Source organism: Erythrolamprus reginae, chromosome 1 (assembly GCF_031021105.1).
Source record: "Erythrolamprus reginae isolate rEryReg1 chromosome 1, rEryReg1.hap1, whole genome shotgun sequence".
NCBI classification, from domain to species: Eukaryota; Metazoa; Chordata; class Lepidosauria; order Squamata; family Dipsadidae; genus Erythrolamprus; species Erythrolamprus reginae.
In genome coordinates this window covers 392,917,341-392,932,479 of record NC_091950.1, presented here as the reverse complement: position 1 = coordinate 392,932,479, position 15,139 = coordinate 392,917,341, and the positions used below count along the sequence as shown (strand labels likewise).

General features: G+C 49.3%; 1 protein-coding gene across 1 annotated transcript in view; it reads right to left on the bottom strand.

The window, feature by feature from the left end:
- ASXL2 (ASXL transcriptional regulator 2) overlaps positions 1-14,409 on the bottom strand; it is a 76,964-nt gene extending 62,555 nt beyond the window's left edge. Inside the window, exon 1 of the mRNA XM_070734930.1 lies at positions 14,262-14,409. Coding sequence (XP_070591031.1) covers positions 14,262-14,318 — 57 coding nt within the window. The 5' untranslated portion in view covers positions 14,319-14,409. The remainder of the gene's footprint in view (positions 1-14,261) is intronic.
- Positions 14,410-15,139: the final 730 nt, after the last annotated feature.

Here is a 15,139-nt window from a genome sequence, read left to right as displayed (position 1 = left end):
GCTCCTTGACCTCTCAGCGGCTTTCGATACCATCGACCATGGTATCCTTCTGCGCCGGCTGGAGGGGTTGGGAGTGGGAGGCACTGTTCTCCAGTGGTTCTCCTCCTACCTCTCCGGTCGGTCGCAGTCGGTGTTAGTGGGGGGTCAGAGGTCGACCTCGAGGTCTCTCCCTTGTGGTGTGCCTCAGGGGTCGGTCCTCTCCCCCCTGCTATTTAATATCTACATGAAACCGCTGGGCGAGATCATCCAAGGACATGGGGTGAGGTATCATCGATATGCCGATGATACCCAGCTGTACATCTCCACCCCATGCCCAGTCAACGAAGCAGTGGAAGTGATGTGCCGGTGCCTGGAGGCTCTTGGGGCCTGGATGGGTGTCAACAAACTCAAACTCAATCCAGACAAGACGAAGTGGCTGTGGGTCTTGCCTCCCAAGGACAACTCGATCTGTCCATCCATTACCCTGGGGGGGGAATTATTGACCCCCTCAGAGAGGGTCCGCAACTTGGGCGTCCTCCTCGATCCACAGCTCACATTAGAGAAACATCTTTCAGCTGTGGCGAGGGGGGCGTTTGCCCAGGTTCGCCTGGTGCGCCAGTTGCGGCCCTATTTGGACCGGGAGTCATTGCTCACAGTCACTCATGCCCTCATCACCTCGAGGTTCGACTACTGTAACGCTCTCTACATGGGGCTACCTTTGAAAAGTGTTCGGAAACTTCAGATCGTGCAGAATGCAGCTGCGAGAGCAATTATGGGCTTCTCTAAGTATGCCCATATCACTCCAACACTCCGCAGTCTGCATTGGTTGCCGATCAGTTTCCGGTCACAATTCAAAGTGTTGGTTATGACCTATAAAGCCCTTCATGGCACCGGACCAGAATACCTTCGGGACCGCCTTCTGCCGCACGAATCCCAGCGACCGGTTCAGTCCCACAGAGTTGGCCTTCTCCGGGTCCCGTCGACTAAACAATGTTGTCTGGCGGGACCCAGGGGAAGAGCCTTCTCTGTGGCGGCTCCGACCCTCTGGAACCAGCTCCCCCCTGAGATTAGGATTGCCCCCACCCTCCTTGCCTTTCGCAAACTTCTTAAAACCCACCTCTGCCGTCAGGCATGGGGGAACTGAAACATCTCCCCCTTTCCCATGTTGTTTTGGTATTAGATTGATTGTATGCGTGTTTTGTTTATTTGTTTTAATACTCTGGGGTTGTTTTTTATGAATTTTAGCTTAAAATTGTCATTGGATTGGTGGGTATTGGATTGTCATTATGTATTGTTTTTGTCTTGCTGTGAGCCGCCCCGAGTTTTCGGAGAGGGGCGGCATATAAATCCAATAAATCTAATCTAATCTAATCTAAATCTCTCCAAAGACAGAAAATGGCCCAATTGTCAACTTCCGGTTGAACTGAAAGGCCTGTTTTTTTGCTCTCCCCAAGCTCCAGAGTCTTCCCCATCCCACCAGAGGTCCCAACTTCTGGTTGAACTGGAAGTTCCATTTTTAAAATTTCCCCAGGCTTCAGAGCCTTTCTAGCAGCCTGGGGAGGCACCCTTCAGAGGCCAGAAATGGCATGCTTCAAGTTGGGAAGGCCTGAAAATCAGCTGGACCTGAGCTCGTGTGTCCGCCGTTATGGCTCCGTGTGCCATTTGTAGCATACGTGCCATAGGTTCGCAATCACGGTCCTAAGTGTATTTTGATATTTATTTCTATAATGTCCACCACTGAAAAATTAGTGCAACTAATTTTCAGAAGCTCTGCGGGCTACAAACAAGACTCCAGAGAACATGTGTGGAATGAAGATTGCATACCACTGTAATAACTTATTTCAAAGAAGCACACCTTTATTTATTATGTGTAGACAGCCTCTTAACATCTTCAGCAACAGCTTTCCTTATCTATATTCACAATATTCACATTATCAGAAAAATAAAATCATATGTGCAAATCATAGTAGAAATATATTCAGAGTAATCTAAAATTTAATAATTCAGAAATAAGAAACCCCATTTGTGAACATCTTCAATGAGAATGTACAGTATTTCAAGTGGAAAAAAGTTCCACAAGTAGAAGACAACAACAAAAAGTCTTTAGTCCTCATGCCTGGCAGCTTGATCCCTCATAATCAGGCACAGAGTTTCTGCGGCAGAACTCCAAGTTCCATCAAGGCAGACTGAACTTAATGACAACTGCACAAACACTCAAATTTTGATAATATGTGCTAACACCAGTCATGCATGGAAAATCCAACTATGTAGCTCTGGCACCTGCTTTATTCTAAATAAAAGGAAATGTTGGGGGGAAGACTGCATTTGGTTGGTTGGGAATATTTTACTTAGTTTTGAAAATGCTAAAATATTTTTGCTATTTCCATTTCTACTTGTACTGTTTGTCTTTTCTACCATCACCGTTTAAAAATACTTCCATTATTTCATGGTCTCAGCACAACATAGAGAAAAAAAAAGACTCAGAATCATGCAATATCAAATATTAATCCTCTGTAAACTGAAGAATTCCTTTCACATTCGTAAGGGACCAAAATTCAGCAGAGCCTTTCAGGAAACGAAAGAGCCAGATTTTTATTTACAGAATACAGGGAATGGAGTTGGAAGGGGCCTTAGGGCAGAGGTGGGATTCAGCAGGTTCTGACCAGTTCTGGAGAACTGGTAACAGACATTTTGAATAGTTTCGAGAACCGGTAAATTCCACCTCTGGCGGGCCCTGCCCGCATCTATTCTATGCCTCCCAAGTCACAGCTGATCAGGAGGAAATGGGAATTTTACAGTAACCTTCTCCTGAAGTGGGGAGGGAATGAAGATTTTATAGTAACCTTCCCATGCCACGCCCAAGCCACACCCACCAAACCATACCATGCCCACCAAGCCACACCACAGAACCAGTAGTAAAAAAACTGAATCCCACCATTGGCTTGAAGGTCTTCTAGTTCAAACCCCTGCCCAAGCAGGAGACCTATACTATTCCGGAAAAATGGCTGTCCAATCTCTTCTTAAAATCTCCAGTATGCCCTCTGGAACCAACTCCCCCTGGAGATCAGAACCTCCCCCACTCTACTTGCCTTTCCTAAGTTATTGAAAACTCACCTTTGTCGCCACGAAACCCCACCTCCGGACTTCCGTGTTTTTACGATGCTGCGATTTCGCTGAGGCTCCCCTCGCTGGGATTCAAAGCAGCACCGCCAAAAATGAAGGGAATCTCAGTAAGGGGAGCCTCAGAGAAATCGCAGCATCGCAAAAACACGGAAGTCCGGAGGTGGGGTTTCCCAGGGAGGCGAGCCTCAGGGGAATCCCAGCAGTGCAAAAACGGGCGCTTTGCTGGCAACAGAAGTCTGGAGGTGGGGTTTCCCAGCGAGGGGAGCCTTTGTCTGGCAATGGAGGTCTGGAGGTGGGGCATCCCAGCGGCGGCGGCTTGGGTTCGTAAGGTGAAAATAGTTTGGAAGAAGAGACAAAAAAATCTTAAACACCGGGTTTATATCTCGAAAAGTTCGTATGAAGAGGCATTCGTAAGACAAGATATCACTGTACTGTATTTCCTGTGTACAGTAGTCTAATGCTACAAATTCTAGGAAGGAAGAAACTGTTGTACATTAAGTCTGAAAAGACAAAATGTCAACACTGAGATTCAAGGGTTTATCATATTACAATCATTTGAATCTCCTACAACAAAGATGTGAAATACAGCAACTCAAGATCATCTTTGAACATGGCAACACTTGAATGCTTGGGCTGTAAACCTAAGCCTGGGGCTTGTTAGGTTTGAATGGAAGACCTCCAGGGAATACTAAGCCTGCATGGTAGACTGGGAAATTGGCGAGGGGAGAGGGAGGGGAGAGAGAACTTCCTGGAAAAAAGCAGTGACAAACCGCAGAGGGAACTTGTACATTAGAATTTTAGACTGTTGTTACATAAAAATTAGCAATGACTTATCTCAGGTTCACATGATGAGCTTAGTAAGGTTTTTAATAATTTCTTTTATTAAAAGCATATTGATGGTGTGGGTGTTCATTAGCTCTTCTGAAAATAAGTTTATACCTGTAACTAAATATATAAAAGATATCAAAATAAAAGATTTGGGGTTTGTTTTCTACTGCCACTGATTTCCAGAATGACTCAGGTGCGCAGCCAGATCTCCTGATCTATTAACAGTTCTATAGCAAAACCTTCTGGGAAAAGATGTTTCTCAATTCCAAGAACTAATTTGCGCTGAGAAGCTTCCTGGCTACTGCAAGAGAAAAATATTTTACACATTTCCTGGACCTGGCATTTTTTAAAAATGTAACTATAATTTCTTGTGCATGCTTTACTTAGCTAAAACGAGTGACTATTTGTATATTTTACTGTCAAAATAGCAAAAAGTTAATTACCAATGAAACAGTTGGGAGTCAAAGGAGCTCTGAGGCAGGAATAAATTGATTAATTTATCATCCTGGCAAATTCTAAAAGATCAGTATATCAAATCACTTCCTATATTTATTTATTTATTTGTTTGTTTGTTTGTTTGTTTGTTTGTTTTATTTATTCGATTTTTATGCCGCCCATCTCCTTAGACTCAGGGCGGCTTACAACATGTTAGCAATAGCACTTTTTAACAGAGCTAGGCTATTGCCCCCACAATCCGGGTCCTCATTTTACCCACCTCGGAAGGATGGAAGGCTGAGTCAACCTTCATTTATTTATTTATTTATTTATTTATTTATTCATTCATTTATTATTTGGATTTGTATGCCGCCCCTCTCCGAAGACTCGGGGCGGCTCACAACAAGTGTAAAACAAATCATAAATAATTCAATTAATTAAAATATTTAAAGATTTAAAAAACCCCATACACTAACAGACACACACACAGGCATACCATGTATAAATTAAATGTGCCCAGGGGGAGATGTTTAGTTCCCCCATGCCTGACGGCAAAGGTGGGTTTTAAGGAGTTTACGGAAGGCAGGAAGAGTAGGGGCAGTTCTGATCTCCGGGGGGAGTTGGTTCCAGAGTCGGTGCCGCCACAGAGAAGGCTCTCCCCCTGGGGCCCGCCAACCGACATTGTTTAGTTGACGGGACCCGGAGGAGGCCCACTCTGTGGGACCTAATCGGTCGCTGGGATTCGTGCGGCAGAAGTCGGTCTTGGAGGTATTCTGGTCCGATGCCATGAAGGGCTTTAAAGGTCATAACCAACACTTTGAATTGTGACCGGAAACTGATCGGCAGCCAATGCAGACTGCGGAGTGATGGTGAAACATGGGCATACCTGGGTAAGCCCATGACTGCTCTCGCAGCTGCATTCTGCACGATCTGAAGTTTCCGAACACTTTTCAAAGGTAGCCCCATGTAGAGAGCATTACAGTAGTCGAACCTCGAGGTGATGAGGGCATGAGTGACTGTGAGCAATGAGTCCCGGTCCAGATAGGGCCGCAACTGGTGCACCAGGCGAACCTGGGCAAACGCCCCCCTCGCCACAGCTGAGAGATGGTTTTCTAATGTGAGCTGTGGATCGAGGAGGACGCCCAAGTTGCGGACCCTCTCTGAGGGGGTCAGTAATTCCCCCCCCCCCAGGGTAATGGACGGACAGATGGGATTGTCCTTGGGAGGCAGAACCCACAGCCACTCCGTCTTATCCGGGTTGAGTTTGAGTCTGTTGACACCCATCCAGGCCCCAACAGCCTCCAGGCACCGGCACATCACTTCCACCGCTTCGTTGACTGGGCATGGGGTGGAGATGTAAAGCTGGGTATCATCGGCATATTGATGATACCTCACCCCATGTCATTGGATGATCTCACCCTGCGGTTTCATGTACAGTGATCCCCCGGTTATTGCGCTACCGACCATTGCGAACAGGCTAATTTGCGATTTTTCAACCCGGAAGTCAAAACACCATCTGCGCATGCGTGCCCTTTTTTCTATGGGCACGCATGCGTAGATGGCGCCGGGCAAATCAGCTGCTGGGCGGCTTCCCTGGGTCTTCTCCTGACTCCTAAAGCGGGGAAGTTCGCCAGGAGTCAGCGGAGAAGCGGCGCGCCTGTTTTAAAAGATCGGAGCCGGCCTGGGGGCGCTTTCCAGCAACCCACGAGCCCGGGTTGGGGACTCGTGGGTTGCTGGAAAGCCCCCCCAGGCCGGCTCCGATCCCCCAGGCCGTGTCACCTTCTCCCTCCTCCTCCTCTTCTTCCCCGCTCTTCCATCCTTCGCCGCCGAGGTCGCCAGGAAGGGAGAAGAAGAGTCAATGAACGGCGCCAGCCGCCGCCTCGCCCAACGCAAAGGGCAAGAGCCCAGACCCAGAGGCAACCCGCTCGCTGTCTGCGGCGCTTCGAGTTTCTCCTCCCGGAGGCGCGCTCGGCGCTCGCTGCAGCGGGGGAAGACCCAGGGAAGGTTCCTTCGTCCGCTGCCCATGGAAAGGGGAAACCCGGATCTTCGGCTGCAGCGAGCGCCGAGCGCGCCTCCGGGAGGAGAAACTCGAAGCGCTGTGGACAGCGAGCGGGTTGCCTCCGGGTCTGGGCTCTCGCGCTTTGCGTTGGGCGAGGCGGCGGCTGGCGTGTCTCCTTCTCCCTCCTCCTCCTCTTCTTCCCCGCTCTTCCATCCTTCGCCGCCGAGGTCGCCAGGAAGGGAGAAGAAGAGTCAATAAACGGCGCCAGCCGCCGCCTCGCCCAACGCAAACTGCAAGAGCCCAGACCCGGAGGGAGGAGAAACTCGAAGCACCGCGGACAGCGAGCAGGTTGCCTCCGGGTCTGGGCTCTTGCGCTTTGCGTTGGGCGAGGCGGCGGCTGGCGCCGTTCATTGACTCTTCTTCTCCCTTCCTGGCGACCTCGGCGGTGGAGGATGGAAGAGCGGGGAAGAAGAGGAGGAGGAGGGAGAAGGAGACACGGCAGCCGGAGCAGCGCGGACTCCTCTCTCGGTTGGAGGTGAGCTTGACGACGACCCCCCGGGAAAAAGACTGAAGTGGCCGCTTTCTCCGTCGTATGTGTGTGGGGGCTCAGGAGGAAGCTGCCGGAGGGGGGTCGACGACGGGTAGCCCCGCAGCTGCGGTCCCCGCCGGGATGGAGGCGCCTGGGTGCGCGCGCGCGCACATACACACACAGATGGGGGGGAGAGCGCGAGCGAGCGAGAGGAGGGGGGGAAGCCCAGACGGGATGAACCGTTTCTTGGGTGGCGCGTGTGGAAAAGGGGAGCGAGGGGCCGGGCGGGTTGAGGGAATCAAAGAGGGGTGGGGGTGCTGCTCTGAGGCGCTCAGAAAGAGTTTTCGGAAGGCTCTCATGTTACGGCGAAAGGGCGTGTGGCGAGCCTGATGTTGGCGGAATTGGGGACCAGCGAGGAGCCGAAGATCCGGGTGGGGAAACCCGGATCTTTGGCTCCTCGCTGGTGCTGCGCTGCCGAGCAGATCAGCTGCTAGGCGGCCGCTCGAGAGCAAGAGGGGGAGAGATAGAAAAAGATCGGAGCCGGCCTGGGGGGGGCTTTCCAGCAACCCACGAGCCCCCAACCCGGGCTCGTGGGTTGCTGGAAAGCCCCCCCAGGCCGGCTCCGATCGTTTTAAAACAGGCGCGCCGCTTCTCCGCTGACTCCTAAAGCGGGGAAGTTCGCCAGGAGTCAGCGGAGAAGCGGCGCGCCTGTTTTAAAACGATCGGAGCCGGCCTGGGGGATCGGAGCCGGCCTGGGGGGATCAGAGCCGGCCTGGGGGGGCTTTCCCTTTCAGGGCGGGTGAGCGGCGGGCGCGGCAGCAGCGAGGAGTTCGCGTGGGCGGCGGGGAAACCCCAATCTTCGGCTCCTCGCTGCTGGGAAGTAAAAACACCATCTGCGCATGCGCAGATGGTGTTTTTACTTCCGCAGCGCTACTTCGCGAAAACCCGCTCGTTGCGGGGGGTCCTGGAACGGAACCCTCGCAATGATCGGGGGATCACTGTAGATGTTAAATAGCAAGGGGGAGAGGACCGACCCCTGAGGCACTCCACAAGGGAGAGACCTCGGAGCCGACCTCTGACCCCCCACTAACACCGACTGCGACCGGCCAGAGAGGTAGGAGGAGAACCACTGAAGCACAGTGCCTCCCACCCCCAACCCCTCCAACCGGTGCAGAAGGATACCATGGTCGATGGTATCGAAAGCCGCTGAGAGATCGAGGAGCACCAGGACAGAGGATAAACCCCTGTCCCGGGCCCGCCAGAGATCATCCATCAACGCGACCAAAGCGGTTTCCGTGCTGTAACCGGGCCTGAAACCCGACTGCTGGGGACCTAGATAATCAGCTTCTTCCAAGGACCGCTGGAGCTGGAGTGCCACCACCTTCTCAACAACCTTCCCCATAAAGGGAAGGTTGGAGACTGGACGATAGTTGTTAAGTACGGCTGGGTCCAGGGAAGGCTTCTTGAGGAGGGGGCGCACAAGCGCTTCTTTATAGAGTGTTGGAAAAACTCCCCTCCCCAAGGAAGCGTTGGTGATCTCCTGGGCCCAGCTCCGTGTCACCTCCCTGCTGGCCGAGACCAACCAGGAGGGACACGGATCCAGTAGACAGGTGGCGGAACTCACAGCTCCAATGACCTTGTCCACTTCATCAGGTGTCACCAGATCAAACTCTTCCCAGACAGGTGGACAAGTACGTGCCCCAGTCACCTCGACTGACTCATTGTCAGTCGACTCTTGAACCGGTGATGAGGTTTCAACCGCTGCGCCACCCCGGTCATCATATAAGTTAAGGGGGTAGCTATCACTGGAAACAAGTAAGAACAAAATGTCTAAACTATTCAGTGAAGCAGTGAAAGTGATGTGCAGGTGCCTGGAGGCTGTGAGGATCTGGATGGGTGTCAACAGGCTCAAGCTCAACCCCAACAAGACAGATGTCTGTGGATTTTGCCTCCCAAGGACTATTCCTTCTGTCCATCCATGACTCTGGGAGGGGAAACTTTGACCCCCCCCTCAGAACGGGTCTGCAACTTGGGAGTCCTCCTAGATCTGCAGCTGAGACTAGAGCAAACCTCTCAGCTTCGGCTAGGGGGACTTTTGCACACGTTCGCCTGGGGCACAATTGCGGCCCTATCTGGATAGGGAATCTCTTCTCAGTCACTCACGCCTTCATCATCTCAAGGCTCGATTACTGAAATGCGCTCTACTTGGGGCTACCCTTAAAGAAATGTTTGGAGACTTCAATTAGTCCAGAATGCAGCCGTGCGAGCTGTTATGGATATACCCAGATACCCCCGTATAACTCCATCACTCCACGAGATGCACTGGCTTCCAATCGGTCTCCGAACACAATTTAAGGTGTTGGTTATCACCTATAAAGCCCTACATGGCTTAGGACCGGATTATTCATGGGACCGTTTTCTGCCTCACATGTCCCAACGACCAATGTTGACTGGCGGGACTGCGGGGAAGGCAGTCATGACTAAGAGAGCATTTACACAACTTATAGTTGTGCACTAGTTGCAGCCTTTCCTGGATCAGGAGTCCCTGTGCTCAGTCATTCATGTTCATTCATGGCCAGGATTAAAGGGGGAATGGCAGGAAACTGGCCGGGCCTTCATGCCGCTCTCAAATTTCCTGGGAATTTATTCCAGGCTCGGGTTCTTAAGTAGAAAATGGTTCTAAAGAAGAGGCAAAAAAATCTTGAATACCCAGTTCTTATCTAGAAAGGTTCGTAGGTAGAGGCGTTCTTAAGTAGAGATACCACTATAATTTGTATTTTCACTGCGATTCGAAACATTTCTGTTCTCCAATGCGCTGCTTAGGAGAGTCCAACATAGGTTATACTCTAGTCTTATTGGTAGGGACTGAGTTTGAATTTAAATAATTAATTCGGCAACGCCCCCTGCCTGCCACAGAGGGCTCAGTTTTTAAAACTCAGTCGTAGAGTAGGGACGTTAATTTTTATCCTCTTCGACTGACTTCCATTACACATGTTGGACTCTCCTAACAGACTGATAAGGTAAGTTATTATATTATAATATTTTTATAATTGGCTGGTTAGCTGGTCCACCGGCAAGAACTGCCTTGAACAGAACGTATGGGTCCCTTTCCTTAGTGGATACTACCCAGGAGCTTGGCTTGTTTAACACTGCATGGGAGCCTAGCCCTCCGGGGCCATGCTCATGGATGCTGGATTGGTCTTTTTGCATCGGGAAGGCCCTGTCCTCAGGGGACATTACCGACACCCTAAACACCTGCTTGTTTCTGGGCTTACCGAGGCAGCCGTGAGGGTTCGTCTCTCCGCTGCACAAAAAAAAGCAGCTCCTCCAAAATCCCTGGAACAGGCTTCCACGGCGCCATTCGTCTTCTTTGTCAGTTTTGAATTTCACGCTGCGCCTCCCCTCGTTGCGCTGATCAGATGTTCGGCGCTCCCGACGCCCTCGGCTTGAGCCGGCGCCATTAATGGCGTCCCTCTCGCCTGCCTGGGAGCTGCCATTTTAAGAGCCCTCATCATCGTAACCTGGGTTACTAGAGGGCGCATGCGCAAGCCGCCGGAGACTTTTTAAAGCGAATCCCGGCTTCCTGGTCTCTTTTGATTCATTTTACAAACGTTTTTTTCCGACTACCTGATTGGCTGAGGCTAAAGAGAAACAACAAGGGGCAGAGGAAGCTATTTCGCTCCCAGCCGTGGTTAAACCCAAGGACAAGGCTCCTACTCCGAAGCCAAAGTCTAAACTCTCTCAGTCCTCGGTGTCCCTTAAAGAGGCTGAGAAGAGGATTAAGGCTCTGGAAAAAATGATGGAGCAAGCTCAGAAGCAGACCTGGGCTCCACCTTATAGCCATTTTCAACAGCCTTGGAGCCTACCATCCTCCCAAACGGGCATGCCTCCCCAACCCATGGACATACTGGCCCTACTATCCAGACTGCTGGGAATCCCTGCCTCTGGACTTCCGTTGCCAGCCAAAGCGCCCGTTGTTGCACTGCTGGAATTCCCCTGAGGCTCCCCTCACTGGTATTCCCTTCATTTTTGTCAGCGCTGCTTTGAATCCCAGTGAGGGGAGCCTCAAGGAAATCCCAGCAGTGCAAGAACGGGCGCTTCAGCTGGCAATGGAAGTTCGGAGGTGGGGATTCCCAGCGGCGCAAGGCAAAAGGGATGAGTTTTGGGATTGCACACATTATTCGCTTTTACATTGATTCCTATGGGAAACATTGATTCCTCTTACGAACTTTTCTACTTACGAACCTCGTCACGGAACTAATTAAGTTCGTAAGACAAGGTACCACTGTAAATATCAATATTTTTAAAGTTTCCTATCTGCACTCTCTTTGTCATGCATTACTCCTACCGGTATAATCAGGTATTGGATGTAATTCTATCTTATTTCTTTTTTGGATCCATTTGTACCATTCTCCCCATATTTTATTAGTTTTGTTGTCTTTTATTCCCTTAATATCCCTTGTCATCTCATCCATTTCTGCACATCTGTATACTTTTTCAATAATTTGGCCTTCTGAAGGGATGTTTTGATTTTTCCAATTTTGGGCAAGATTATTCTAGTTGCAGTAATTATAGGTATAATGTTTGTCTTGGATAATTCCTACTCCAGATTCCAAGTAAAAAACCTTCAGGAGTAAGTTCTATCTCCATCTCTGTGATGTCCATCAGCCACCTATATACGTTCTTCCATAACACTAATTTTAGGACAAGTCCACCACATGTGGTAGAAAGAACCAACATCTTTATTGCATTTCCAATACATTGGATTGAGTTTCGGGTCAATTTTAGCAATTCTTGATGGGGAGAGGTGCCATCTATAAAATAATTTATAAAAAATTTATTTATAGGCTACAGATAGTGTTATTTTGCTAATTATATTCCATGATTTCTCCCATTCCGCTAGATGAATATTGTGCCCTACATTTTTAGCCCATGCGAGCATAGGGCTAAAATATTTTTTCATTAATAACTGAATAACAGAGAAAATAATGAATCCAAACAGCTTGCAGACCAGCTGAAAATTACTCCACTTAGATTAGCACAATGTATGCTAACAATAGCTATTCAAGACTAGAACTCCTTGTTAAAACAGCCAATGGAAGATAGAATCTGGGATTTTCCCTACCCAATGCAAATCTTCTGCCAATGAGCTACTGTTCTCTCAACTGTATATGTAAACTCTTTGATTAAGAATTGTTTACTAAAATGAGATTTATGTGACATTTTATATTATCAACAAGACTGGAAACAAAAAAGTTATTTTACCCAGAATTAACTACAAATCACTGCAGAGAATCATTTGATTATGAGGTTGATGGCATATGGATTTAATAAATAAATAAAATTTTAGATAGGTAGACAGACAGACAGACAGACAGACAGACATGCCAAAAGGATTAAAGTTTAAAATAAAGTTTGTATAGATTGCAGAAATAAGTATAAAGTCTTGTTTTTAAAAATCAGGAATCAAATTGATTCCCAATTTGATGAATTTAGTGAATTCAGATGGGGGGGGAAACCTTTACTTGCTCGATTCATTACAAAATACTTAGAATTTCAGAAGGCATGCCATCTGAATTTCTAATGTTCTTATATAGTCACAAAACAGCATCTCTTTTACTATAGTGCACATTTATAATGACACATACACACTTTCAGATGTAATCTCAATGACACGGGAGTCAACAGCTGCCTTGCCAGATCAATCTAAGTATTGAACACCATCATACACTAGAACAGTGATGGCGAACCTTTTTTTCCTTGTGTGCTGAAAGAACATGCGCACACACTATCTTGTGTGCATGAGTGCCCATATCTATAATTCAATACCTGGAGAAGGCAAAAACAGTTCCCACCACCACCTCCTGGAGGCCCTCTAGATGCTGGAAACGGCCTGTTTCCCAATTTCTGGTGAGCCCAGTAGGCTCATGTTTTGCCCTCTCCAGGCTCCAATGGCTTCCCTGGAGCTGGGGGAGGGTAAAAACGCCCTCCCCATCACCCCCCCCCAGCCAAAAAATGCCCTCCCAGAGCCTCTATGCAAGTAAAAAATCAGCTGCCCTGCACGTACATGCACGTTGGAGCTGAGCAACGGCTCGCGTGCCACCTGTGGCAGCCATGCCATAAGTTTGCCATCGCTGCACTAGATAGTGGGTGGGAAGGGGTGTTCAAAAACTTTGGTATTAATCTCTCCAGCAACTACTTCAACTAAGATAGCCTTTGGTTTACTTGAAAACAATGAGAAATATGGGTATATCCAACACAAAAGATTAGCCATTTGAACACATGCTAAGAGATGTTTTCCAGTCTTGAAAGCAAACTGCAGAAAAAACTGCCGAACTGCAGAAAAAACAATTGCTGCCAACCCGCCTTCCATTGAGGACCTGTATACTGCACAACTCAAAAAGAGGGCTGAGGAAATATTTACTGACTCTTCACATCTGGACATAAACTGTTTCAACTGCTACACTCAAAACTTCACTATAGAGCACTGCACACCAAGACAACTAGACACAAGAACAGTTTCCCCAAACGTCATCATTCTGCTAAACAAATAATTCCCTCAACACTGTCAAACTATTTACTAAGTCTCCACTACTATTACTACTAGTTTTTTCTCTCATTCCTATCATCCATCTCCTCCCACCTATGACTGTAACTTCTTGTTTGTATTCTTAAGATTTTTATTAATATTGTTTCCTGATGGCTTACTTGACCACTATGACAATCATTAAGAATTGTACCTCATGATTTGTGGCAAATGTATATTTTCTTTTATGTACACTGAAAACATATGCACCAAAGACGAATTCCTTGTGTGTCCAATCACACCTGGCCAATAAATAATTCTATTTCTATTCTACTCTATTCTAATGTGACTTTTTTACAAGAGTGGTCTTCATCCCAGTGAGCCACAGATAACCCGTTTCTACAGAGAAGGTGGAATATTTTGCAACAGCTGTTTCCCATCCCAACTGTCAGATTCACAGAAATAAAGAGGCGGGGATTTAATGAGTTTTACACTTCAAAAACTCGTTGTAAGTACAAAGAGTTGAGGACGGCGCGCGGAGATTATGATGATGGGTGTGTATGTGGGGGTGAAGAGAAAGACTTCCTTGTATTTAACTGCGATCTTCCCAACCGTCCAGAATGGCTGGACTACAACTCCCATCACCCGCGCCTAAAACATGGAGGCTAAAAGGACGGTGGGAATTGAAACCCAAGCAGCTTCAGAGGCCACTCTGCCTTGGAGGAGAGACCGCCTCAAACAGTGACGAAGGCGCTCAAAGAGACAGAAAAGTAAACTTGGTGCCACCCGTACCGTCCGTCCCCCCACTTCCCCCGCACCGCGCCCAGCCCAACCCCGCGTACCGTCCTGGCGGCCTCTGCCCAGGTCCTGCCCTTCTTCTTGCGGCCCTTTTCCCTCATGGCAGCTGGCTACTGGCAGGAGCTGAACCGCCGACGGGAGGGATGAATGAATGAATGAAGGCACGAGGGGAGGGGGCGTGTCCGAGGCCGGTGCGGGGTCTCTGCCGCGGCAGGTAGGGGGGCGCGGGAGAGAAGGCAAGCTCGGCCTCTGCCGCCAGTTAAATCCTGAGTCTTGCAACGCCCGCAGCTACCCCGGCCGCCATGTTGGGAAGCCTACAGTGATCACGTGACAGGGCCACCACCTCTCCTCTCCCCCGCCCGCCCCGCTCATCGGCCTGCCCGCCAACTGACCGCGTAATCCCGCCCCGCTGCCAGTGTAAGGAAACGGGGCGGAGGTGGAGCCAAAAGGGATTCGTGACAGGCGGCTCCGCCCTGCAGCGGAGGGGGGAAGGCGGCGTTCAGGGGACAGAAGCGCGCATGCGTCATGGTGGGTGACAGGGAAAAAAATAAAAACCACGCCATAGTCGTGGCCTTCCACCCCAATGTCGTAGGGTTTGGCTTGCCTAAGGGTAGTTCGCTAATATTACGCATGCGCGCCGTCCTGTGCCGCGTTTCAACCGTCTGGGGAGGCGTCGTTGCACACGGACCCCCAATGCAGGGGTAGGCAAAGTTGGCTCTTCTATGACTTGTGGACTTCAACTCCCAGAATTCCCGAGCCAGTCATGCTGGCTCAGGAATTCTGGGAGTTGAAGTCCACAAGTCATAGAAGAGCCAACTTTGCCTACCCGTGCCCCAGTGGCAACCTAAGTAACGGAGCCTCTCGTGTGTTACGTGCGAGCTCTCTACTAGGGTCTCTTCAGTGCCCGGCCATTTCTCCTGTT